The 21,823-nt window shown below is 43.3% G+C and overlaps 1 protein-coding gene across 1 annotated transcript in view; it reads left to right on the plus strand.

Moving 5' to 3' along the window:
* Positions 1-21,823, plus strand: part of NR5A2 (nuclear receptor subfamily 5 group A member 2) — a gene marked incomplete at both ends in the record, with an annotated part of 122,755 nt that overhangs the window by 66,491 nt on the left and 34,441 nt on the right. Inside the window, 2 exon segments of the mRNA XM_079696441.1 lie at positions 4,067-4,186; positions 9,792-9,939. Coding sequence (XP_079552567.1) covers positions 4,067-4,186; positions 9,792-9,939 — 268 coding nt within the window.

Raw genomic sequence — 21,823 nt, forward strand, 5'->3', positions numbered from 1 at the left:
CTCTTCTCCCGACCCCCTCCACCATATCACCTGTAACACTCCTTCCTAAAGAGAAATTATCTTCAAAATTGCCAACATCTCTTATCTGGAGATAAGGAACAAGTCGGTCATCATAGTTGCCTTGTCCTTTCAGTCATAGAGCTGCATAAACACTATGTCACCCAAAGCCCCATGAAGCTGCATACTCTCCAATTTCAAGATAACATAAAATATCACATAATCAATTGTGGAAATATTGAAATGGAATGTCAGCTTGGAAAACCTCCTCAGAGAGCCTTAAAACAAGGAATCAACTGCCCGAGAGGGGTGTTAAAGTTACAATCGTCAAGAAGTCTTTACCGAGGGCCAGCGGTGGGTCCAGACCTGCCGGCCCGTGTGGGGAGGGTCACCCGTGTGTTCATCCCCGGGTGAAGATGACCCTTCCCTCCACGAGCCCCGAAGGAGTCACTTTTGCTGTTGTTGTCCATGTCCCAGAGACACCGGCCAAAAGCAGACACTTGCCGGAGTGAAGGCACCACGGTCACTCACGTGTTCCTTCATTTATTTCACAAGCTGGGGCTGCACTGGACCCCCACCCCCACCCCCCGCCCACCCTGGGAGCTGCGGCTTCCAGGCTGCCCCGGCCTCATGGAGTGAGACAAATAAACAAGCACTTACAGTACTTGGTGGAAACAGAAGAAATGATGACATGAACGGCACAAAATACAAAACCAAAAATGAAGTGCTAGTTATGGGAAATAGACATGCTCAATTTCATCTATTCCTGCAACTTCTGAAGCAGCAGAGGACCCAGGAAATAGACAGATTTTCAAAGCCAATCCATCTCCACACACACACACACACACACACACACACACACATACACACACACAGTTAAGAATAAGGTCTGAAAATGATACATTCCACTCTTTTTCTGAGCATGACACACAAATATATCCTTATTTGGAAGTGTATCCTGATCATAAAAGAAAAGAAGGCCAGGGAAAGTGAGGTTCTTATCTTACAATTTGAACAGGATTTGATGCTGGCAAACTGTTGCCATAAGTATTCCTCTCGTGTTATATACCAAGGATAGGGGCCACCACATGCACATGAGGAGGAAAAGCCCCCTCAATGTGATGGCTCCAGGAAACATGCTGCTTTTAACAGTCACTCACCTTTTCTCCTCTTCTGCGTAGCAAGAATATCATCTCTTAGCTTTTTCATTTTTCCACCTGCAAGATGGGAATCATAAATCTTCCTGCCGTGTAAATAGGTTCTTAAGCTGGAATCCCGTCCAGATATCTTGAACCACGCTTCGAGGTTATTCCCCAATTCTTGGCAACCTTTGGGTATGATAACTCTTTCTGGGGAGAAGATCCCCAAGTGTAGTATTTTCAGCTTCCCTGGAAAGAGTGCTAAATAAATAACTAAAGCTTCACATCACAGAAGAAAATTTGCAGGGGAACTGAATTGCCACCGTGGACTGATACATTTGAAATAAGACGCTGATAGGGTATGAGCTGGAATGAAGTGTAGTAAGCCCAGTAGAACCAAGTGCAGTTGGTTTTGAAGTTGCCCCGAGCATCTGAGAGGGACGGTCCCTGAAAACTGCTGGGCGTGAGGACACCCATGTTGTTTGGACATTTGGCTGCAGCTCCTAGTGTGAGCTGTGTGCAGAGAGCAGCAAGGTGAGTCTCCTTCAGCTGCTGCCACAGCCCGACGTGTACACACAACACTGGAGATTTTCCTCTGAAGAAGGATGAGCTCCCTCTGTCACCAACCCACTCACCTGTGTTGGTGAGCGTTCTCCCCTAGGAGAGTAATTTCCACAAGGTAGGGACTGCTTCTACTTTGTTCACCATTATACCCCAGACCCAGCACTTAGACCCAACAAATAAATGGCTCTTAACATCTATTTACTTAATGAGTGAAATTCTGTGGGTCAAAACAAATCATTTCTGACGGAGATGTTTGGGGATGCCTTTTCCTGATCACAGAGCCTGACTGTAGCTTCAGTCTCTGCAGTTACCTTTTTCCTTCTCAACAGGATCAATATCGCCTTCCAACTGGGAGCCTTGTGTTTGGCATTGTTTCTTCATTAGTGTATTGTTTCACACTTTATTCATTCCATCCTCAAGACAAAAACTATCTCTTGTATTTTTAGGTGAGAAGATAAGGCTTAGAGAACTAAATGTCTTGGCCAAGCTCTCAGAGCTGGAAAGTGCACAATTGTACCTTGAATCCTTGCTTTAGTCTAAGTTCAGTACTGTCTTGTTTTCTAGACTCATGGAAATAGTCAGCCCTAAGCTCCTATCACTGGTAATATGTGAGTGGAAACTTCCTAAGTATCACCCAACCGTCCAGAATCTCATTAAATATCTGCTTAAAGATGAATTTGTTATAAGTGAGTTAAATTAATTCAGTTTAGAAAATTCTAACACCTCTTTTTCTTTTTTTAAAAAAAATGGGTAGGGCTTCCCTGGTGGCGCAGTGGTTAAGAGTCCGCCTGCCGATGCAGGGGACACGGGTTCGTGCCCCAGTCCGGGGAGATCCCACATGCCGTAGAGCGGCTGGGCCCGTGAGCCATGGCCGCTGAGCCTGTGCTCCGCAACGGGAGAGGCCACAACAGTGAGAGGCCCGCATACTGCAAAAAAAAAAAAAAAAAAATGGGTATAGTTGATTTACAATATTGTGTTAGTTTCAGGTGTACAGCAAAGTAATTCAGTTATATATATATTTTTCCAGATTATTTTCCATTATAGGTTATTACAAGATACTGAATATTGATTGTTCCCTGTGTTATTACAGTAAATCCTGTTGCCTATCTATTTTATTTAGTGTATATTTGTTAGTCCCATACTCCTAATTTATCCCCACAATTCTCTGGTTCCCTTTTAGTAACCATAAGTTTGTTTCTTATGTCTGTGAGTCTGGCACCTCTCCATGTAATTTGGAGACATCCTAGAGCTTGAGAGAGAGAAAGAGGATCCTCTAGGTGTACCAGTTAATAGGTCTCTGAGACCATATTTTCTCATAATGTAAATTGAAGAAAATGATGCCGGCTCTGCTAACTCCACAGGCAGGTTCTCTGAATTAAATCTAAAACAATATGCAAAACTCTTCAAAACTGTTACATGACACCTAAATATCAGGTGTTGTTGGTATAAATGTGTGATGTATTTGGGCACGCCAAGATCTTTGGCTGGTACGTATTACAAAATGAAAAGAAACTGTCACAAATAGCCATGGAAATGGATCCATATGCCCTCCACGTTTGACCGTGGATACGTGGCCTGTACCTGAAATAGGTTATGTTGCTGTCATTAAAGAATGCGGTCCCCTGGGGGGGCGACACCATGTGGATAAAATACTCACTGTGATGCAGCCCTCTTCAGTTTACTCCCCACTGCCATCCTGTGAGGGGGTTACTGTACTTAGCCCATTTTTCAGTTGTGGAAACGGAAGTGTAGGGGGTTTGTGGGAAAATTGTCCACATCCTAAAGCAAGTGCAGGTGAACATCAAGACCAAGCTTGGTGATTGTTCTAGTCAAAGTCTAGCACAATTTGGACTTTGGCTGAACACGGATGACAAACAACGCCGTGTGCCTCTAAATTCAGAAGTCATTTGAGGTGTCCAGCTGATTGCCTCTCATATAAATCCTCACAGTTTGGTGGCTTGCCAGTATCCATATCCTATTTCAGCTTGGGCTCAATGGATTAACCTCTACCAAGCCTGGGCTATTTGGGGTCATTCTAATGGGGTCCACTGAGGACACTCTGAGGCACCTGTACCTCCCACAGGCAAATGCTAATAGATCTAATGACAGACCCATCTAATAGAGTACCTTTTCCTAGCAGCTCATTGATTATAAATATTTAGTTTAAGTATTTATATGTGGCCTAAATAGTATTTGTCCAAATGAAAAGAATGATTTTCAGGAGGAAGGATGGAAATTCTGAGCATCTGTGCTTTGGTGACCTTTGGTGGTCCTTCCTTGCTTCTAGTGGGTTCTCAGGTAAAAAATCATACAAGAAAAAAAAAATACTGAGTTACAGTGTCATTTTTTTTCTATTTCTTTTACAGGTTGATGACCAAATGAAGCTGCTTCAGAACTGCTGGAGTGAGCTCTTAATTCTCGACCACATTTACCGACAAGTGGTTCATGGAAAAGAAGGATCCATCTTTCTGGTTACTGGGCAACAGGTGAGTGTAGACACCGTAAAAAAAAAAAGTGTCTTTTTATTAAGCACGTTCAAGACGGCACGAATTTAACTAGGTCAGGAGCACTTTTGTGCTTTGAAAGGGACATTGGCTGCAAATAATTTAGAAAAGCTGACTTGGTGTGCTCCGTTCCTGCTTGCGCGATCACAAACAGCCTGCCGTTTCCAGGCTTCTGGGATTGAGAGTTGTGCTTTGAAGGGTCAAAACAATTGCTAAATCAAAATTAATGGTTAGTACCTAGGGTTTTTTCCTCAAGCTTCTGCATGAATCTACCACACTTGTTTGTCTGCCTTTTTTAAAAAAAACCTTAAAAATGGTGGAATCCTCACTATTTTGGAATCATGTTGGTGGAAGAGACCGATTCAAATATCATATATCAAGCATCTAAATATTTGACCTAATGGCAAGCAAGTGAGAAGGGAAGGGAGTGTTCGTGTTAGTTGTAAGAACCAGTCATTATTGAAAATGAAGGTGGAAAGAGGAAATTACAGTGAGGTCCTGCTCGTTTCTGAATAGATATTTGTTCAGGCAACAAATATTTATTGAGCATCCTGCAGGGTCCAGCCATCACGGAGCTTAACACTGTTGCAGGAGAAACTGACAATAATCAATAATCCTAATAAATGTTAGAGGTCAAAGTGCTATTGAATTTTTCTCTAAAAAAGGAACTGTTGTGTCAAGGAGCATCAACGTACATCCGTGGTTGTGTTGCTGAGTGACCCTTGGGTTGCCGTGTTAATAGGACTGGTTGGTTGAGCCTTATTGAGAAGGTGAGATTTGAGCAAAGGTTTGAAGGAAGAGAGATGTGTGGCCTTCTGGGCACCTGGCGGAAGAGAAAGTCTGCTTAATGGGCCTAATTCCAACTTTACAGGATTTTGGCCGGTCCCTCCCATTTCTTAGCCTCCGTTTTATAACTGGTGTGTTAGTAAAATGGATGCAAGGAATGCAGAGATCTGTTTACTCCATTGGACTGTTCCAGGCATGTGTGGAACGGTGCTTCAGGACTCGGGACTCAGGCACTGTAATCGTTTACATCGGCCATAAATGTTGATGTGCTGTGAAACCCCAGCACTGCCTGTTTGAAAATGAAAGGCTGTCTCCACATCATTTGCTGAATTATAAATAAATCACATGTTCCCAAGCAAATTAAAAGAAAGCATTCTTTCAGAGTTTTTGCAGATTGGACCAGTCTCATCACTGTCTGGTCTCTGCTTTCTGCACTATTCATGAGAAAGGCTTTCTAGAGTCAAGCCTCAGTGGGCTTGACTTCCTGATCTTGTGAATTTTTGTTGAGCCTTTTCATCCTGTGGCTCAGGTCTTTGGGAGAAGTGTACCCATTTTCAGAGTTGCATCACGGGTCTGACTCCCCACCCCCTCCCTCCGAAACCGGACTGGGAGCTGCATTAGAAGAACAAGACTGAGCCCACAAATTAATTTGATTTCATCCTTCTGAGTTCCAGAAATCAAATGGGTTTGTGCCATTCTTTCTCAGAGCACTTCCATTCCTGCTCTTTAGAAATTCTCCTTATTTCATGTTTCATTTTGCCTTAAGTGCTGTCCCTGGGTAAAGGTAATTACCATGTAAAAAGTAGAGAAAGTGCATTTCTTTCTCTGATTTTCCAAACCAAGAACAGTCAAGGAGTAGATGGCATTTCTGGTCTTTAGTATCAATTGTTGCGACTTTGCGTTTTGCCAACACAACGGAATTTCTTACTTAACCCTAAAGTTAGCTATTTTAATTCTGTCTTTTAGTCTGGCTTCTATAAGTGTACATTAAATAACCTTGTTAAACCAAAAGGAAATAATGATTATCCGTAATGTTAAGCACTGCCAAATCAATTCCACATATTTAGCATCTTATCACTATGACAAGAATTCGTTTCTATCCAGTATTTGAAAAATACACGCACACAAAACATATGACTGTATGTGTATATATAAAACAACAGTAGAGGATTTTGATGTGGCACCACTTTTCAGTATTTGCATATTGTAGCTAATTAACAGCCGCTGTAAGATTTTCCTAAGGGAAAGGACTACTGGCAGTTTATTCATTACCTTCTATTATTGTGTATCATATTAAAAAGACAGGCATCTTACAACATACAAGTCATCAAAAATTTCAGCTGTTAGAACTAAAAGCAATTTAGCTACAACTGTTGCTACCTTCATGGTGAGTGAAATTTATCCAAAGGGGATATCCGCTTACAGTATTTCTTCAATATCTCTGTTGAATTTAATGGCACAAAGATTCCATGTAAGAGAGTGATAAATTAATTTTACTAAGTACATAAAAGACAAGGCCAGCTGCTCCTGAAATGAGGGCAAACTCCGCATTCAACAATGAAAATATAATTATGTTTGTAATAAAATGTCAGGAAGTTGCCGATCTGGGCGCTGTTTCAGGAATAAATCACTGCCCCTCCTTCAGAGCCATGCAATTTGATAAATTAGCCTTGAAAGAAATGTTATAAGAGCCCCCATTTCATAAGCATGTTTGGGCTTTCAAATTAGCATGTAAATAAATGTATAGCGATAAAGTTGTTGGCATGACAATTGATTTCCTGAAGTACTTCTAAGTACAAAATCCTGTGAAACCATTTCAGTCCCTTTCCATTAGAGCGTGTTATTTTCCAAGTATGAAGTTCTAATAGTTGAACTTATTTCATACCTGCTCAATTTACACACATAGCAAATTTTAATTAACCCGTATATATATATATATATATATATTTGTGTGTGTGTGTGTGTGGTACCCGGGCCTCTCACTGTTGTGGCCTCTCCCGCTGCGGAGCACAGGCTCTGGACGTGCAGACTCAGCGGCCATGGCTCACGGGCCCAGCCGCTCCGCGGGATGTGGGATCTTCCCGGTCCAGGGCACGAACCCGTGTCCCCTGCATCGGCAGGCGGACTCTCAACCGCTGAGCCACCAGGAAAGCCTGACCCATATTTTTTTTTTTTTTAAATTAATTATTGGGCTTCCCTGGTGGCGCAGCGGTTGAGAGTCCGCCTGCCGATGCAGGGGACACAGGTTCGTGCCCCAGTCTGGGAAGATCCCACATGCCGCGGAGCGGCTGGGCCCGTGAGCCATGGCCGCTGAGCCTGTGCGTCCGGAGCCTGTGCTCCTCAACGGGAGAGGCCACAACAGTGAGAGGCCCGCGTACGGCAAAAAAAAAAAAAAATTAATTAATTATTTAGAGTCCTTTCAGTTACAATGTACTACATTTGCACCTGTGAAGGTCTAGTATTTGGACTTACTTCCTACCTGTTAGAACCACAGACATAGCAAAATTGAATGAGCCCCATCTTAATAATAAAAAATCAATTAATACCAACATATTTCTGGCTTATTTTAGTAGTACACCTTCCTGGTTTAGGGATCCACTAGAGATTTTTATTAAAATGTGTTATGTACATGGACTTCCCTGGCGGTCCAGTGGTTAGGACTCCATGCTTCCACGGCAGGGGGTGCAGGTTTGATTCCCTGGTCGGGGAACTGAGATCCCACATGCCACACGCTGCAGCAAAAAAACAAAAAACAGAGTGTGATGTACCTTCTAAGCTACACCAACGATGCTTTCAGCAATTGATTCCAAGCTTAAGTTGGCAGTGTTGCCCCAACTACTCTCATTTCTAGATAACAACGGAAGTGGGTGGCACCTTACTATTATCCAGCTGAAGTGCCTCCCTGAGAGATGGGGGCACGAAAGATGGAGCCCTCTTGTGACTACCCAAGGCTCTTGCTTCATCAATGGCTTCACTGGCCCACAGCCTCTCCTGTCTTGTCCCAGGTTTCCTCTACCTCTGACCCTGGCTGCCATTCCCAATTCTACCCCAGTTGCCCCTATAGGATTTATATTACTACCATGTGGAGTAGTTAGACCACGTACAGTTTCTAAGGGACTCAGAGCTCAGCCACCCCTGTTAACTAAGAAGAACATCCTTGGAGTAGAAAGTTCTCCTGTAAGAGAACTGGTACATTGATGGTTGGGACATCCCTGGGGTGTGCCAGACAGGTGACCTTCACGTGGTCCGTGACATCCATCCACTTGTCCTCTGCTTCCGGCTCAGGGTTTGGGCTGCCTGTGTGCTGACCCTTCCTTTCACACAATCTGCAACAGAAACCACAGGTGCGCTTAGGACAGTTGATGTTTGAATTTAACGGGGAGATGCGGGCACCTGGACCAGGCGAGTAGGACAGTGCGGTGGTGATGCGGCGGCCTCCCCAGGACACGTACAGACTGGGGCTTTTTCACACACAGTTGACCCTCTGTAAACCGATTGACACCTTTGGGGGGGCCGTCTTTCCACTGACTCATAATTTTTCTCACTCTCAAAAAAAGGTTTCTGTACACCCAGTATTCTCAAGTTAAAGCTGAAAATTCAACTCATCATATTTACACAATAAAAAAAAAAATCCATCCTGCCTTGTTTTTAATTGCAAATTCTCCTCAAGGGACTCATTCTCCTGCTTAGGAGGCAGCCCTGTGCCTTCTCCTAGAGAAGCAAGTGCAGTCAATTATGGTAATGAAATGTCAATAAATATAAAAATTTAATACAGTCTGCTCCGGGTGAGTGGCAGATGAGGGCTTGCCTCCCAGACAAATTTGCTGCTGCTGCAAATATTAAATGCACCTAAAAGAGTATCTGGTTGCCTGAGAGCTCACCAGTAAAAAAAAAAAAAAAACAAAATGGGAGCGTCACGTACCAACTGGGCTTTCCCCTTATGCTGTAATTGCAGTCGCAAAGCCAGTTCTGCCATTGATAGCCACCCCTACATTTTAACTTATTATTATAAATTGAACTTTTGGTGTCCCCGTGAATAATCTGAGATGGATGCATTGCAACACTTTTTTTTTTCAATGAAGAGGGAAGTAAACCTTTTTTGTTTTCTGAATCAAGAAATTATTCTTCTCATAAATAAGATCACTGCTGGCATTAGAGAGAAATGTATTGACAATCATAGGAAAGTAGCTAGTCTTTGTAGCTTTTGAGGAAGCAGCAAATCAAAGAATAATCTAAATGTGATTCTTTCATCATCCATAAGCATGCAATCTTGAGCAATGATTACTTTAAAATGAAGTCTCTTAATAAAATTAGAAACATATCTCTGCCTTCACTTGCCTCATTAATTAACTTCATGTGCATATAGAATGCCACCCTGGATTCACTTTTTATGGACAGTATATTTTTCTTTAAACTTACTCATGAGCTAACAATTTTCATCTTAGGTGATAATGTCACTTCACAATAGGAAAAAAGATAAAGGTATCTACGTGTACAATTGAGGCAGTCAAGACCTGCTTCCTACAAAGCTTATCAAAATGATTAGATTGATCAGGATGATTATGATACAGTTTATTATAATAGAATGTGTATCAAACTGTCTTCATGGGGAAAGTCCCCTGTGTTATGGATCTATACTGCAACCTTATTTTACCCATAGTGCTTAAAAGTTTCAAGGGAAATATATATGTATACATGTTTTTAATATATGTGTATATACATATATAAATTTTAACATAAATAATAAATAAATATAGAATTTGCGGTTCTGAAAACCCCCTAAACTGATCCTGTGTTGCAGGTGGACTATTCCATCATAGCCTCACAAGCGGGGGCCACGCTCAACAACCTCATGAGTCATGCACAGGAGTTGGTGGCAAAGCTTCGTTCTCTACAGTTTGACCAACGAGAGTTCGTGTGTCTGAAATTCTTGGTGCTCTTTAGTTTAGGTAAGGAATCCTTTTCTCATAAAAATGACTAAATGATACTGACCTTTAAGTGTCTTGAGGTCCATCCATGTTTTTGTTCTTCCAAGATAATGACCTTCTTTTCTAATCGTGAAATCTTCCAGCTCAATTGTGTTTTCCTGTGTGTGTTCCTGGCTGAGTCATAGCCCTGTAGTGGGTGGTTTGGCATATGGGGAAGGAGTTACGACTGGAGTCCTGAGTGTTCTTCCCTGATGGATGTAATGGGTGGGTGACGCTGATAGACAGCCATGACAGAGGGTTAGGAAAGACGCATGGTGTCACATTTTGGCCACCTTTCTGCTGTTGGTCGTTTCTCTGCACCTTTTGTTTCAGCTTGCAAGCTACTGCTGTTTTTGTTCTTGTAAAATATGGATGGTAATTAAAAACCTGTTTCCTAAATCTCTATCAGGATTAACTACAGAATGTTTATAACCAGATGCACCACTATGCAAGCATAAAAGGGGACGGTTGTCAAGGGGAAAGGATGCTTCTTTAGGAAAGCTTTGGAGAAGAAAGATAACTAAGCAAGACAGATTAGCTAAATCAAGGCTCCCAGTGAGTCAGTTGAGAAAAATCACCACTGCTTGGAATAAAAAAAGGATTAAGGAGATGGATTTTTATTGACTTCAAAGGAACAGATTTTTCTGCCTGTCCCGTACTTGATTTCTGTATTTTGTTGGCTTAATAAAGCCAACTTAAATAAACTTTTTGCCAAGTCCATTTATTACTTATTGGCAGACAGCTGAGGGAGGCAACTTCCCTTGAATGAAAAAAAATGCAGAAATCAGATTTACCAACATATGTTTTTTCTTTAGTCTTCAGTTATAAGATAGTTGTGAATTCATATCCTTAGAAATAAAACAATAAAACATACTGCAAAGTAAAACAGATGTGTCTACACTCCAAATTTGGTACTTTCATTTTAAAATGCCTCTTGACAGCACTGCACAACTGTTGCTAATAAAGGGATAGTTTGAAGTAATAGAACCAGAGTTAATTTTTCACATGTAGTCAACATTTAAAAGGAAAGGAACATTTTCATATTTTGGAAAATGTGATAAATATAGCAAAAAGAAATGTTACTGAAAATTTAAAAAGACAACAGAATTTCATAGATGTAGTGTTCAAAGGTTTACCATGCCAGCACTGGGTCCTGTATGGTTTCTGTATTAACCACAAGAAATAGGAAAGTTCTATTTAACTAAGTCTACGTGGTTTGCTCAAGAACAGTTTTTTAAAAAATCAAGAGGAAGATAGCATAGGCCTGCTTGCTGTCATCTCACAAATTATTCTGGTTTATGGCAACATCTTCGTCTTTTCAACTCGTACGTTTGATCAGTAATTAAATGAAAAATGTGGTAATGTGTGTGTAAGAAATCTTATAGCATCTTGGTGATAAAATATTTAAAGAGATTCATCTCACTTCAGTGGGAGTTGAAGAACTGCATGACGTTGGAAGATGGTGAGATTAACCATCAGCCATGTTTAGTTTTCATCCCTTTAATCGTTCCTTCATCATTTTTCAAAGTTATTATATCTCTGCCAAACACTGGGGGACGGGTGGTCAGGATGGGGTTGGGGAGCTCCTGAAGTGCTCTCAGCACGCGGACCTCACAGATCATCTTCCCGAACAGTTGGGTCGTGTGTTTACCAGAACCTCAACCACACAGAACTCTCTGGTTTAGTAAGGGTGTTAACTGTTTCAGGATCCTGGGCACCAGGGAATAACTAGTTGAATGTCCCTTAAAACTATGTCTGTTTGTTGTTTAAGGAGGAAAGGACAGCGTGGCTTTCCGATCGATCAGCGGTAAATCAGGTTTGCCCAAGAGTTTATTTTTATTTTTATTTTTTATTTTTTTATTTTTTTGCGGTACGCGGGCCTCTCACTGCTGTGGCCTCTCCCGTTGCGGAGCACAGGCTCTGGACACGCAGGCTCAGTGGCCATGGCTCACAGGCCCAGCCGCTCCGCGGCATGTGGGATCTTCCCGAACCGGGGCATGAACCCGCGTGCCCTGCATCGGCAGGCGGACTCTCAACCACTGCGCCACCAGGGAAGCCCCAAGAGTTTATCTTTAAAGAAGCAAGAATAAAGTAACTGGCAGTAAAGTTCAGGTAGTTTCCAGTTTGTGAATGGAAAGCTTTTCTCCCCCATAGAAACAATGAGTAATTAACCTTTGGGTACCCAGGCCAGCCTCCAAAAGCCTGTTTTACCTGTGATGGGGTTGAAATCATACCAGGGCCTCCCTCGAAAGCCGAGCCTGTGCCCCTGAGTCTGAAACCTGCAGTGGTCTGATCCCAGCCCAGCCTTGAGCCTCTGGGACCCTGGAGGAAAATGAGGCTTCTGTGGACTGATCCAAGGCCGGGGGCTGTGTGGGGAGAGACTGTGTGCTCTTGGTGAAGCAGGGTTTCCTGATGGACGTGGTGAGAGGGTAGCTGTGAGCACATGCAGGTACAGTCTCCTCAACCTCATGGATGCCTGGGGCAAAAGCACGGAGGCAAGAGGGCAAGAGGAGTTCAAGGTCTCCGGGACTCTTGGGAGACCCGTGTGGCTTGAAGGAAACAGCGGATGTGCTGGAGAGGCTGAGCACTTCCTGTGAGCAGCCCCCGGGATATAGCTGTGACCAAAACTGGGTACCACGGTCTTCATCCTGCAAAAAAATCTAGGCAGACGGCAGGATTCTTTAAAGGGGGATGAAGTGCGTCGCTGAAGTTGATTTGCCTTCCTGGTAGTCATGTGGAAAAGGGACTAGAAACTGTGTTCTGAGTGGCTTTAACGCACTTGGAGACAGGAGTGAGATGGGGTGTGGACACGTTACAGGGTGCAGACCATGGGATGTGATGGGGTTAGGAGGAAACAGCTGGGATGCATCTCAGGGTCCTGGGTGCTTCAACCAGAATAGGAAACTCCATAGGAACGGCAGCTGATTAGTTGAGGTCCAACCACCTTCCTTCCAAAAGTCAACCTTCACTGAAGCTGGGTCCTGATTTCATAAAAAGCTAATGACAGGACTAAAGTAAAAAGTACAGTTGACCCAAATTCTTCCACTCTGCTGCCTGATTATTTTCCTCCTCAAATAGGATCCGTGAGCAGACATCAATTGGGTAAGCTGGTTGGAAAAAAAGGAATAAAAGTAAAAAATGCCCATCTCCCAGGATATTTCTGTGTGTGATCTAACAGACTCTGGAGGCCCAGTCTTTGCTGGTTGGAATGTTTTCCTAAAATCCTATTACTCCCCCCTCCCCCCGACCCTTTTTCTCACCTAACTGTGAGATAATTTGCATCCGTGGAGATAATTCTAAGTTGGCCAGTTGATATTGATGACCCAAGAGAGGCCAAAATAAAATTTTTGTTTCTTTATTGGTTTGTACTCCCACCTTTTAAAAAGGAATCAAAGTGACTGATGAAATTTGCTGTCACCAACCAGGGCAGAAATAAATCTCATAGAGGAAGAGGTGTGATCCCCAAACACTACCATTATCGCATGCATTCCAAAGACCAGTAGAATTCCCATTAACTGTATCTCCTGAAAACAAATGCAGAGCTGAGAAGCAATCACCTGGTCTTTATCAGCAGCTTCCTGAATGATGTCATTACATGGTCAAGCCCATCAGGAATACGCATGTAGCCTAAGTGCTCAGAGCAGCAAGTGACCAGAATGTGCCAGCTAAGAGGTTCCTCTGGCTTGGGATTTTCTCAGCCTTGAGGCTCCATGGCTAGACGCTGCTGGACTCTTGTTCAATCCCAGGTGGCAGGAGAAAGTAGAGGCATATTGCATCCTGTTTCCCCTGATGAGTGCCCTCGACTGGTTGTGAGTTATTCTCTTCTCTGGTCAGCCAATATTTCTGAAAGCACTTTTTCATACTCAGCTGAGTTAAAGAGATTGTTTATTGTCTTGGAGAGGATTTCCCCAGCGTAAAAAGTAGATTGGGGTTAGAAATTGTCCTTTATGTTTCTCTACATTCCAGGTTTCTAGCACATTGCTCAGTACACCGGAGGGACTTAGGAAAGGTTGCTGATAAAATAGATGCATCAGTAGACTGACTTAGTTTTTTTTTAAGCAGATACTTTATTTAATGTTTATTTTATATTGGAATATAGTTAGTTGATTTACAGGGTTGTGTTAGCTTCAGGTGTACAGCGGAGTGATTCAGTTAGACTTACTTAGTTTTAAACTCAAAGCAAAGCCTTTACCAAAGTAGCTTGTGATCTGTAATGGGAAGTGGTTAAGCTGCAAAGTCCTATCCAAGTGCAGGTTAGTTTCGGAGACTAGTTTTTCCAAAGAACTCTCTAACAGCTGTTTTCTTTTTTTTTTTAATTGAAGTATAGTTGGTTGACAGTGTTTCAGGTATACAGCAAAGTGATTCAGTTTTATGTGTGTGTGTGTATGTATTCTTTTTAGATTTTTGTCCATTATAGGTTATTACAAGATATTGAGTAGAGTTCTCTGTGCTATACAGTAGGTCCTTCTTGGTTACCTATTTTATATATAGTAGTGCATATATGTTAATCCCAAACTCCTAATTTATCCCTCCCCAACCCTTTCCCCTTTGGTAACCATAAGTTTGTTTTCTCTGTCCGTGAGTCTATTTCTGTTTTTTCAGTAAGTTCATCTGTATCATTTTTTTTTAGATTCCACATATAAGTGATATCATATGATATTTGTCTTTCTCTGTCTGACTTAACTTCACTTAGTAGGATAATCTCTAGGTCCATCCATGTTGCAAAATTACATTATTTCTATTACCAATTTGCATTCTGCTCCTGGCCTACTCTCTGACACATAGTAGGTTTTTAAGAAATATTTATTGCATTCATAAGTGAAAGAAAGCTTTTCCTTCCAACTTCTAGGTTAAAAAAAAATGTAACAGTAACTGGAAAAATTAGTTTTAAAAAATGCACAAAATTCGAAGAAAGGGAGACTAGAATAAATACATATTAGACAATTTGACATCTTTTAATTTTAGAAAATAAGGATATGTCTTCACATTGTGAAGAGAATTCTTATAAGGAAAGTAGAGACTAAACAGAATCTTCTCCTTTGGGAATAAAATAATTAATGGAATTAAGGACCAATGATCAGTATTTAGATTCTGTTGGAATTGTGACACTAAGCAGGTCAGATATGAAAGTGAGCTACAGAAGGAGGGAGCAGGAAGGCTTCTCTTCTGTAGTGTTAATAATAAAATACTTCAAGCGGGTAAATCATTTACTATCTCCCTTCCATTTTGCATTTGAAGTAAAAAAAAAACTAGGTGATTTACCCCCAACATTTTAGGCTCAGAGCCAGGTCTGGAACTAACAACCCCAAATTCCAGTCCGTGTTTTCTCTGCTACGGCACACTGTCCCCTTCAGGGACATACGAGCTCATCAATCAATATTTTTAAAATGCTCCCTACATCCTAAGGCACCATCTATACAGACAGAATGATGTAGGGAATTGGGACCATCATGTGAGGAATATGGACCAAAAAGAAAACCAGCCTCTCTTGGGTAAAAGCAGGGAACTGCTTTACATGAATTTCCAATTTTTACTGAATATGCTAAATAATTGTGAAGCTTTTTACTTCCCTTGGTTTCTAAATGTGAGTTGTTTGCATGTGTGTGTTTGTATATCTGTATGAACTCTGGGTTCAGGATTTCAGCAGGCTTGTTGAAAGCATTTGCCTTAGAGCCTTGGTACCTCCCTCTCGGAGAATCTCTCCTTGTGATTTTGTTGTTGCCTCTTAGGTTTGTCGTTTGCTTTGGACCACTCACTATGCATTAGGAAAGCTGCATGATCATAAGCTTTCGTTACTTGTATGTCTACTTTCTATCTATTTGAACTCTGGTGTTCAAAGGAGAAAATTAGCCAAAGTAACTTGACGGTCATTGTCTGCTTCCCCTTTGGTGGTCTTTGGCATTAAAAACCCTAAAATAGAAAAAGAGGAGCCGTAGGTGTCTGGGAGGTTCAGGGCATGAAGCTCCTTGGTGGGGAGGGGAAGAATTAGTCAATTCTACCTTCAAGTACAACCTTCCGCTTTGCTAAAGGGTCCACCCTGACTCTTGCAATATGATGTTGGCATTGTTAATAGTAAATAAAAGTGCACCGTGTTTTCTAGCTGGAGAATGTGGATGGTGAGTTCATAGTCTTTTGGGTTAAGGAAATGTATTTTCAGTCATTGGTTTTCCAAAGGGCTTAGTTTTTGATAGGATAGGTATTTTTTTCTTGTTTGAATTTTGTCCAGTAATTCTTCTGCTTGGAGCTTTACATAAAGGTCTATCTTTGTTTTCTTTTCCTACATATGTCATTTCTTCTCCTGGCTTTCAAGGTCAGAACGTGGCCAAGACGCACTGTAAAAGCTCCCCGCAGAGCAGAAGGCAAAGCAAAATGCCAGTAGGGAGGTGACCCACATGTAGTCAGGGCCTCTGTGCAGAGCTTAGAACTTCTGTCACATAAGGGCACTCTCATCACTGTCAGGACCAGATTATTTATATCTGTAGATTTCAGTTGAAACATGAAGGCTTTATAACGGGGCCCAGAATTGCAGAGCAGCTATTGCCCTCACATCTCATTAACCAGAGGCCACAGGACTTGCAGGAAGAGCAAACATTCCGTCCTTAAGTACGTACACAAAAGTCTCCCATGTTACCGGCCTGGAGACCATAGCAGTTCAATCCTGGCCCCCTTAAGGGAGGACCCGGTTCTTTTGCTGCAGGATGAGAAGGGCCACCTTGAAGCTACCAGCACAGATGGCGCGCGCTCTCCTATAATAAGAGAAGACTTCACCTTGCACACCCGCTTCCTCCCTTCCCCCACCCCCGCCACCCCGGGTGTTTGCAGCCCTGAGGAGGAAGGCAGAGGAGGGTGTAACCTCTTTGCTAAACTGCATTCCATTTGCCAATCCCAGTCCAGAGGTCAGCACAGCATCAGTGTAAGTCCCCACCTCCTGGGGGGAGGAAGCAGTTTTCGCAGCCTCCCGTGATGATTGGCGAGTTGTGGGGTGGTCTGGTTGTTCTGCCCTGGCTGTGCCCGGGCGCCCCACCCTCCCCCAGCCGCCCTCCCCTAGCTGGGCATCCCTGGCAGGGGGCGCACACATGGACACAGTAGAGACCCCGTGCTCCGTCCCCCGGCACTTCTAGACTAGCCTGGTAATAGCGCCGAACGCTTTTGGAGAAGGGAATGCCAGGGGTTACAGAAGAGGCTACTGGTTTTGCCCACCTCTCCAGAAGAGGTCCAGCAACTTGTTGGGTCTGAGGGTTTTTTTGCCATCGAACTGTGTGCCCCTATGGAGTTGGAAGAGGGGTGGTGGACGGGGGCAGTGGGGGGAAGAAAACACAAATCTAAGCAAACAGGAACAAAGGGAAACTCGAATGCCCCTTTGCTTTTTTGCAACATTAAATCCAGTTCATGAAAGAGGTTTCCAAATCCAAGAGACAGATTTGATCACAGTGATTAAACACTGTGTTTGCAGTGCCTAAAGCAAAATGAACTGATCACTTTGTCGATCAGACAACAACGCACCAAGTGTATGGACCGCTGTGGAGCAAACCCACGGTGGAGCCAGGACGCGTTTGAGGGCCCATTCCCCTCCTCAGCTCACAGCCTCCCTCCAGAAGCTCTGGAAAAGCTTCTGAGGCTGGAACACTAGCAAACATTTGTATTTGTGCATCACCATGTATGTCTGAATACTGTATTAATTCAATTCCGAAACAAGCACAACTGTCCGCATGTCATAAAACGCTCCTTACAAAGTATCTGCATAAAAGACGAAAACAGCGAAAACCAACCTTCCCATGATGTGGTAATTGTCCTTCCTGAGGCTGGTCACAATATTTGCTTTACTGTAGCCTTTCAATATACTTCACCGTGCAAACCCTCACACGTGCACGCACACACATACACACGTGCTGTCACCAACTGGCCTGCAAAGTCTAGTGATGGATACATTCCCCTCACATCTTTACCCAAGTGCATTGGCTAAATTGTTCCTCATGAAACAGATAAGCGAGAGAGAGCTCCCTGGGTTCTTCTTACAATTAACATTCAATCTCAGTTTTTCCCTTTCCATATAGGATACTCTAATTTAGAAAAACACTCACCAGACACTTGTCAAATAACCACACTGATCTCCATATTAATGCCTGGCTGATATATATGTAGCAGAGGGTAATGCTGGCAAATAAGCATTTCCTAAAATTTATGTAATCATTTGAAATTCAGAAAGGATTGATTAGCATTCAAGGGATACCGCCGTTCAATATTTACACCATAGAGATTTCACAGAAGCAAATAATGGCACATAAAGTTAATGCTTGTCTTAATTAAATGCAGTGTAATAGGTGTTGTGTGGATTTTTTTTTTCTTTCAGTGAGCAAAGCAGTTTAGCAATGACCAGATATAATTCATTTTGGAGTTCTAAGTTTGAACTGAATCAATACGAATTTACAGCCATGGAAAAAGTGATTATCATTTGTTATCTGCTGGCACAAGAATATAATTGCCCAAATAGCATTTATTTAGGCATATTTCTGAATAGCTTATGCCTAAAGATATTTATCATTTTTCAGTTGTTCATACTAATATCATCATTTTGCTAACTACTGCTATTTAGTGAGATGATTTTTCAGAGTTGTATTGGCCTAGCAAACTGGGAATAACCTACGAAGAAAGTGGATGAGAATGCTGAATGTACTAGCTGATGTTTTTCCTGCCTTAGTCCTGCCAGCTGCTCTGTTAAAATCCCAGAATAAAGTGCCTGTCTTAGGGACTTCCCTCGTGGTCCAGTGGTTAAGACTCTGCCCTTCCAATGCAGGGGGCGTGGGTTCAATCCCTGGTCAGGGAACTAAGATCCCACATGCCACGCGGCCAAAAGAAAAAATTAAAAAGTAAAGCGGGGACTTCCCTGGTGGCGCAGTGGTTGAGAGTCCACCTGTCGATGCAGGGGACACGGGTTCGTGCCCCGGTCCGGGAAGATCCCACACGCGGCTGGGCCCGTGGGCCATGGCCGCTGAGCCTGCGCGTCCGGAGCCTGTGCTCCACAACGGGAGGGGCCACAACAGTGAGAGGCCCATGTACCACAAAAACAAAGAAAAAAAGTAAAGCAGCTGTCCTAGCCTTGACTCAGAAGAGGTTAGCTGGTTAACATGGTCAGTTCAGGTCCTGCACACGCGTTAACTCCGGACCCCCCCAGGCCTCAGGGTCATTCTAGAATGGAGCCAATCCATGACTCACAGCCGAGTCATTCGTATGCCTTCTTTCTAGTTGACTGATAAAATCCAGTCTTGAGTTCTGGGTAATATTTGGTTAAGACAGACCAATTCAAGCCAGGAACCAAGAGCAGATATAAAAGATAAAGGCCTTTCATTGCTTTGAAGCATTAAATGACAAAACATGCTAAGTGCCTACTACGTGCAAAACCGTGGCACTCGGTGGTATCTGAGCGGGCAGCACAGTCTTTCCAAAGAGAAGGAAGCTCCCCTCGTGGTACAGAACTTCACTTGGACGCTGCGGACACCCTTCCAGAAGAGGCACACGCAGGACTGCACTGCCTGGTGCACCGGTCGTGGCTGCCCGGCCACCTCCTTCTTTCCCTCCCTCCTTCCTTCCTTCCCTCCTTTTTCTCCCTCCCTCTGTATCACTGCATATGCCACACACATGCCTGTCTCACCAGTCCTGTCTTGTCAATGAAAAGGCCTTTCTCAACCTTCCCATGGCACAAATCTGACCTCCATCAGAGGCAGGAGGAATTGGGAAGCTGGCTGGGGGGTCCCCTCCAGGGCTGCTCCCACACACCCCACACCCTGAGCTACCTGGACTTTTCACAGAAACTTTGGCCCGAGCCCTGAAAAGAACCTGCACTGTGGCCAAGTCCAACCACTTCTCCCTCCTGGATGAGGAAATTGAGCTGAACAGAGGTCAAGTGACTCGTGCATAGTCCCACAGGGTCAAGGTCTGAACTGAAAATTTTGGACTCCACACACAGGAAAAGAGCACAGACGTGGATTTCAATACTGACTGAATTACGGCTGTTGCATTATTTCAAAATTAGATCAAGATATTTCTTGGCCAAATTTCTTCACTACATCTAAAAATGTCATCATTGTGATGCATACAAGTAATTTCCCAGGAAAGCAAGGAATGCTCGATGCCTTTTATTACATTCTGGAGGGCTCTGCAGCGCATGCCAGGTCCTGGGTGTCCCGGCTTTGGAAGAAGGCACCCGGCACATTCATCACACTTTGATTCCCCCAGCTTTGCCCCGGGGTCGGGGGCAGCTGGGGGGTAAGGGGGAGCCATCCATAAAGGCAGCAGTGTGACCAGAGTGGCAACCCTGACCTCAAACTGGACAGTTCTCCCTAGTCCCTAGAGGGGAATGAGCACATTCAAGGTGTGTATCATTTTGTCCTGTCTTAGTAAGATATAAGCACCGATAGCACACCTGAAATAACCCTTTCTCTCTACTCTTTGTCCTAAGAGAAAATAATGATTACATTAGTATTACTATCATCTCTGCAGGATTTTTTTTTTAAGGTACAGATTTTTTTTTCTCATTTAAAATTTTTTTTAAATTGTGGTAAAATATATGTAACATGAAACCTACATTTTAACCATTTTTGAGTGTTCAGTTCAGCAGTATTAAGTACATTCACGTTGTTTTGTAACCACCACTGCCATCCGCCTCTAAAATCTCTTTCATTTCCTAAATTGAAACTCTGTTCCCATTAAACCAAGGGTCCTCAACCCCCGGGCTGAGGACCGGTACCTGTTGGGAGCCGGGCCGCACAGCATGAGGTGAGCGGCCGGCGAGCGAGTGAAGCTTCACCTGCCGCTCCCCATCGTTCACGTTACCGCCTGAACCACCGACTACCCACCCCGCCCCATCCGTGGAAAAGTTGTCTTCCACGAAACCCGCCAAAAAGGTTGGGGGCCGCCGCATTAAACAACTCCCCCCCGCCTTTCCTCTAATACTTGCTACTACCGTGTAGAACTTTTTTATTTAGAAAGTACTCTTTACATATAACATAACAAGTTAGAGTCATTTTAGAACGTGGCTAGGTTCAGAGACTGTGGCTGATGTGCCCAAGGCCACACAGCTCGGAGTCTGAGAGCCTATGACCCCAGCCAGGTTTTCTAATCCCAGACCTGTTGTTATTCGTCTACACCCACTGGAAAGGAAGTCTTAGGATTGGGGTCCTGACGTTGGAAGAGGGGAAGGGGGAGGCGTTCATAATCAGTTTATTACCACCAAGGTGGGAAAGGCTGCAGGCTTGAATCCAGATGCCTAGGCACCTTAGCTCTCCTGTTTCCCCATCTGTAAAATCGAAATGGTGACGTTCTCCCTAAAAGCACTATTGTGAGGGTTAAATGCAGTCATTATTATGAACTTAGCACAGCACCTGGCCCATGGTACCAATAATTATTATCCAAAGCCTCTCTATTTACATCCAGCAAAAGTCATATAAGTGAAGGCCCCTTCTTGGGAAATTCCTCTTCCCCGAATATAATCTCTGGTGTACAGATTATATGAAAAAGATCTTCCCTGTGACAGCGGAAACTACTCTCTTAATTCAGCACCAAGACATAATTTGAAATCTTTGATCTACTAACCCAGGGTGCCATTATCACCTTTGATATTTTGAAATATGTCAGAGGAAGCAAGCTGAAGCCACTTCCTTTTAGTTCATCTACATACATCCCAAAATCAGACCAAAGTCACACAATAAACAACCCGTCCCCTTTCTAGGCTGCTGGGGCCCCAATGATGATGACATTGTAGCAATGTGGAATAGCTGGGTTGACACCTGCTCCCTGGAGAAATGTTTTCCCCAGGAAATTCTTCAATGTTTCCCTCCCATTTTCTAGAATTATCAATGTTCTGTAGTTA

Source organism: Hyperoodon ampullatus (genome assembly GCF_949752795.1).
Source record: "Hyperoodon ampullatus genome assembly, chromosome: 2".
In the NCBI taxonomy this organism is placed as follows: Eukaryota; Metazoa; Chordata; class Mammalia; order Artiodactyla; family Ziphiidae; genus Hyperoodon; species Hyperoodon ampullatus.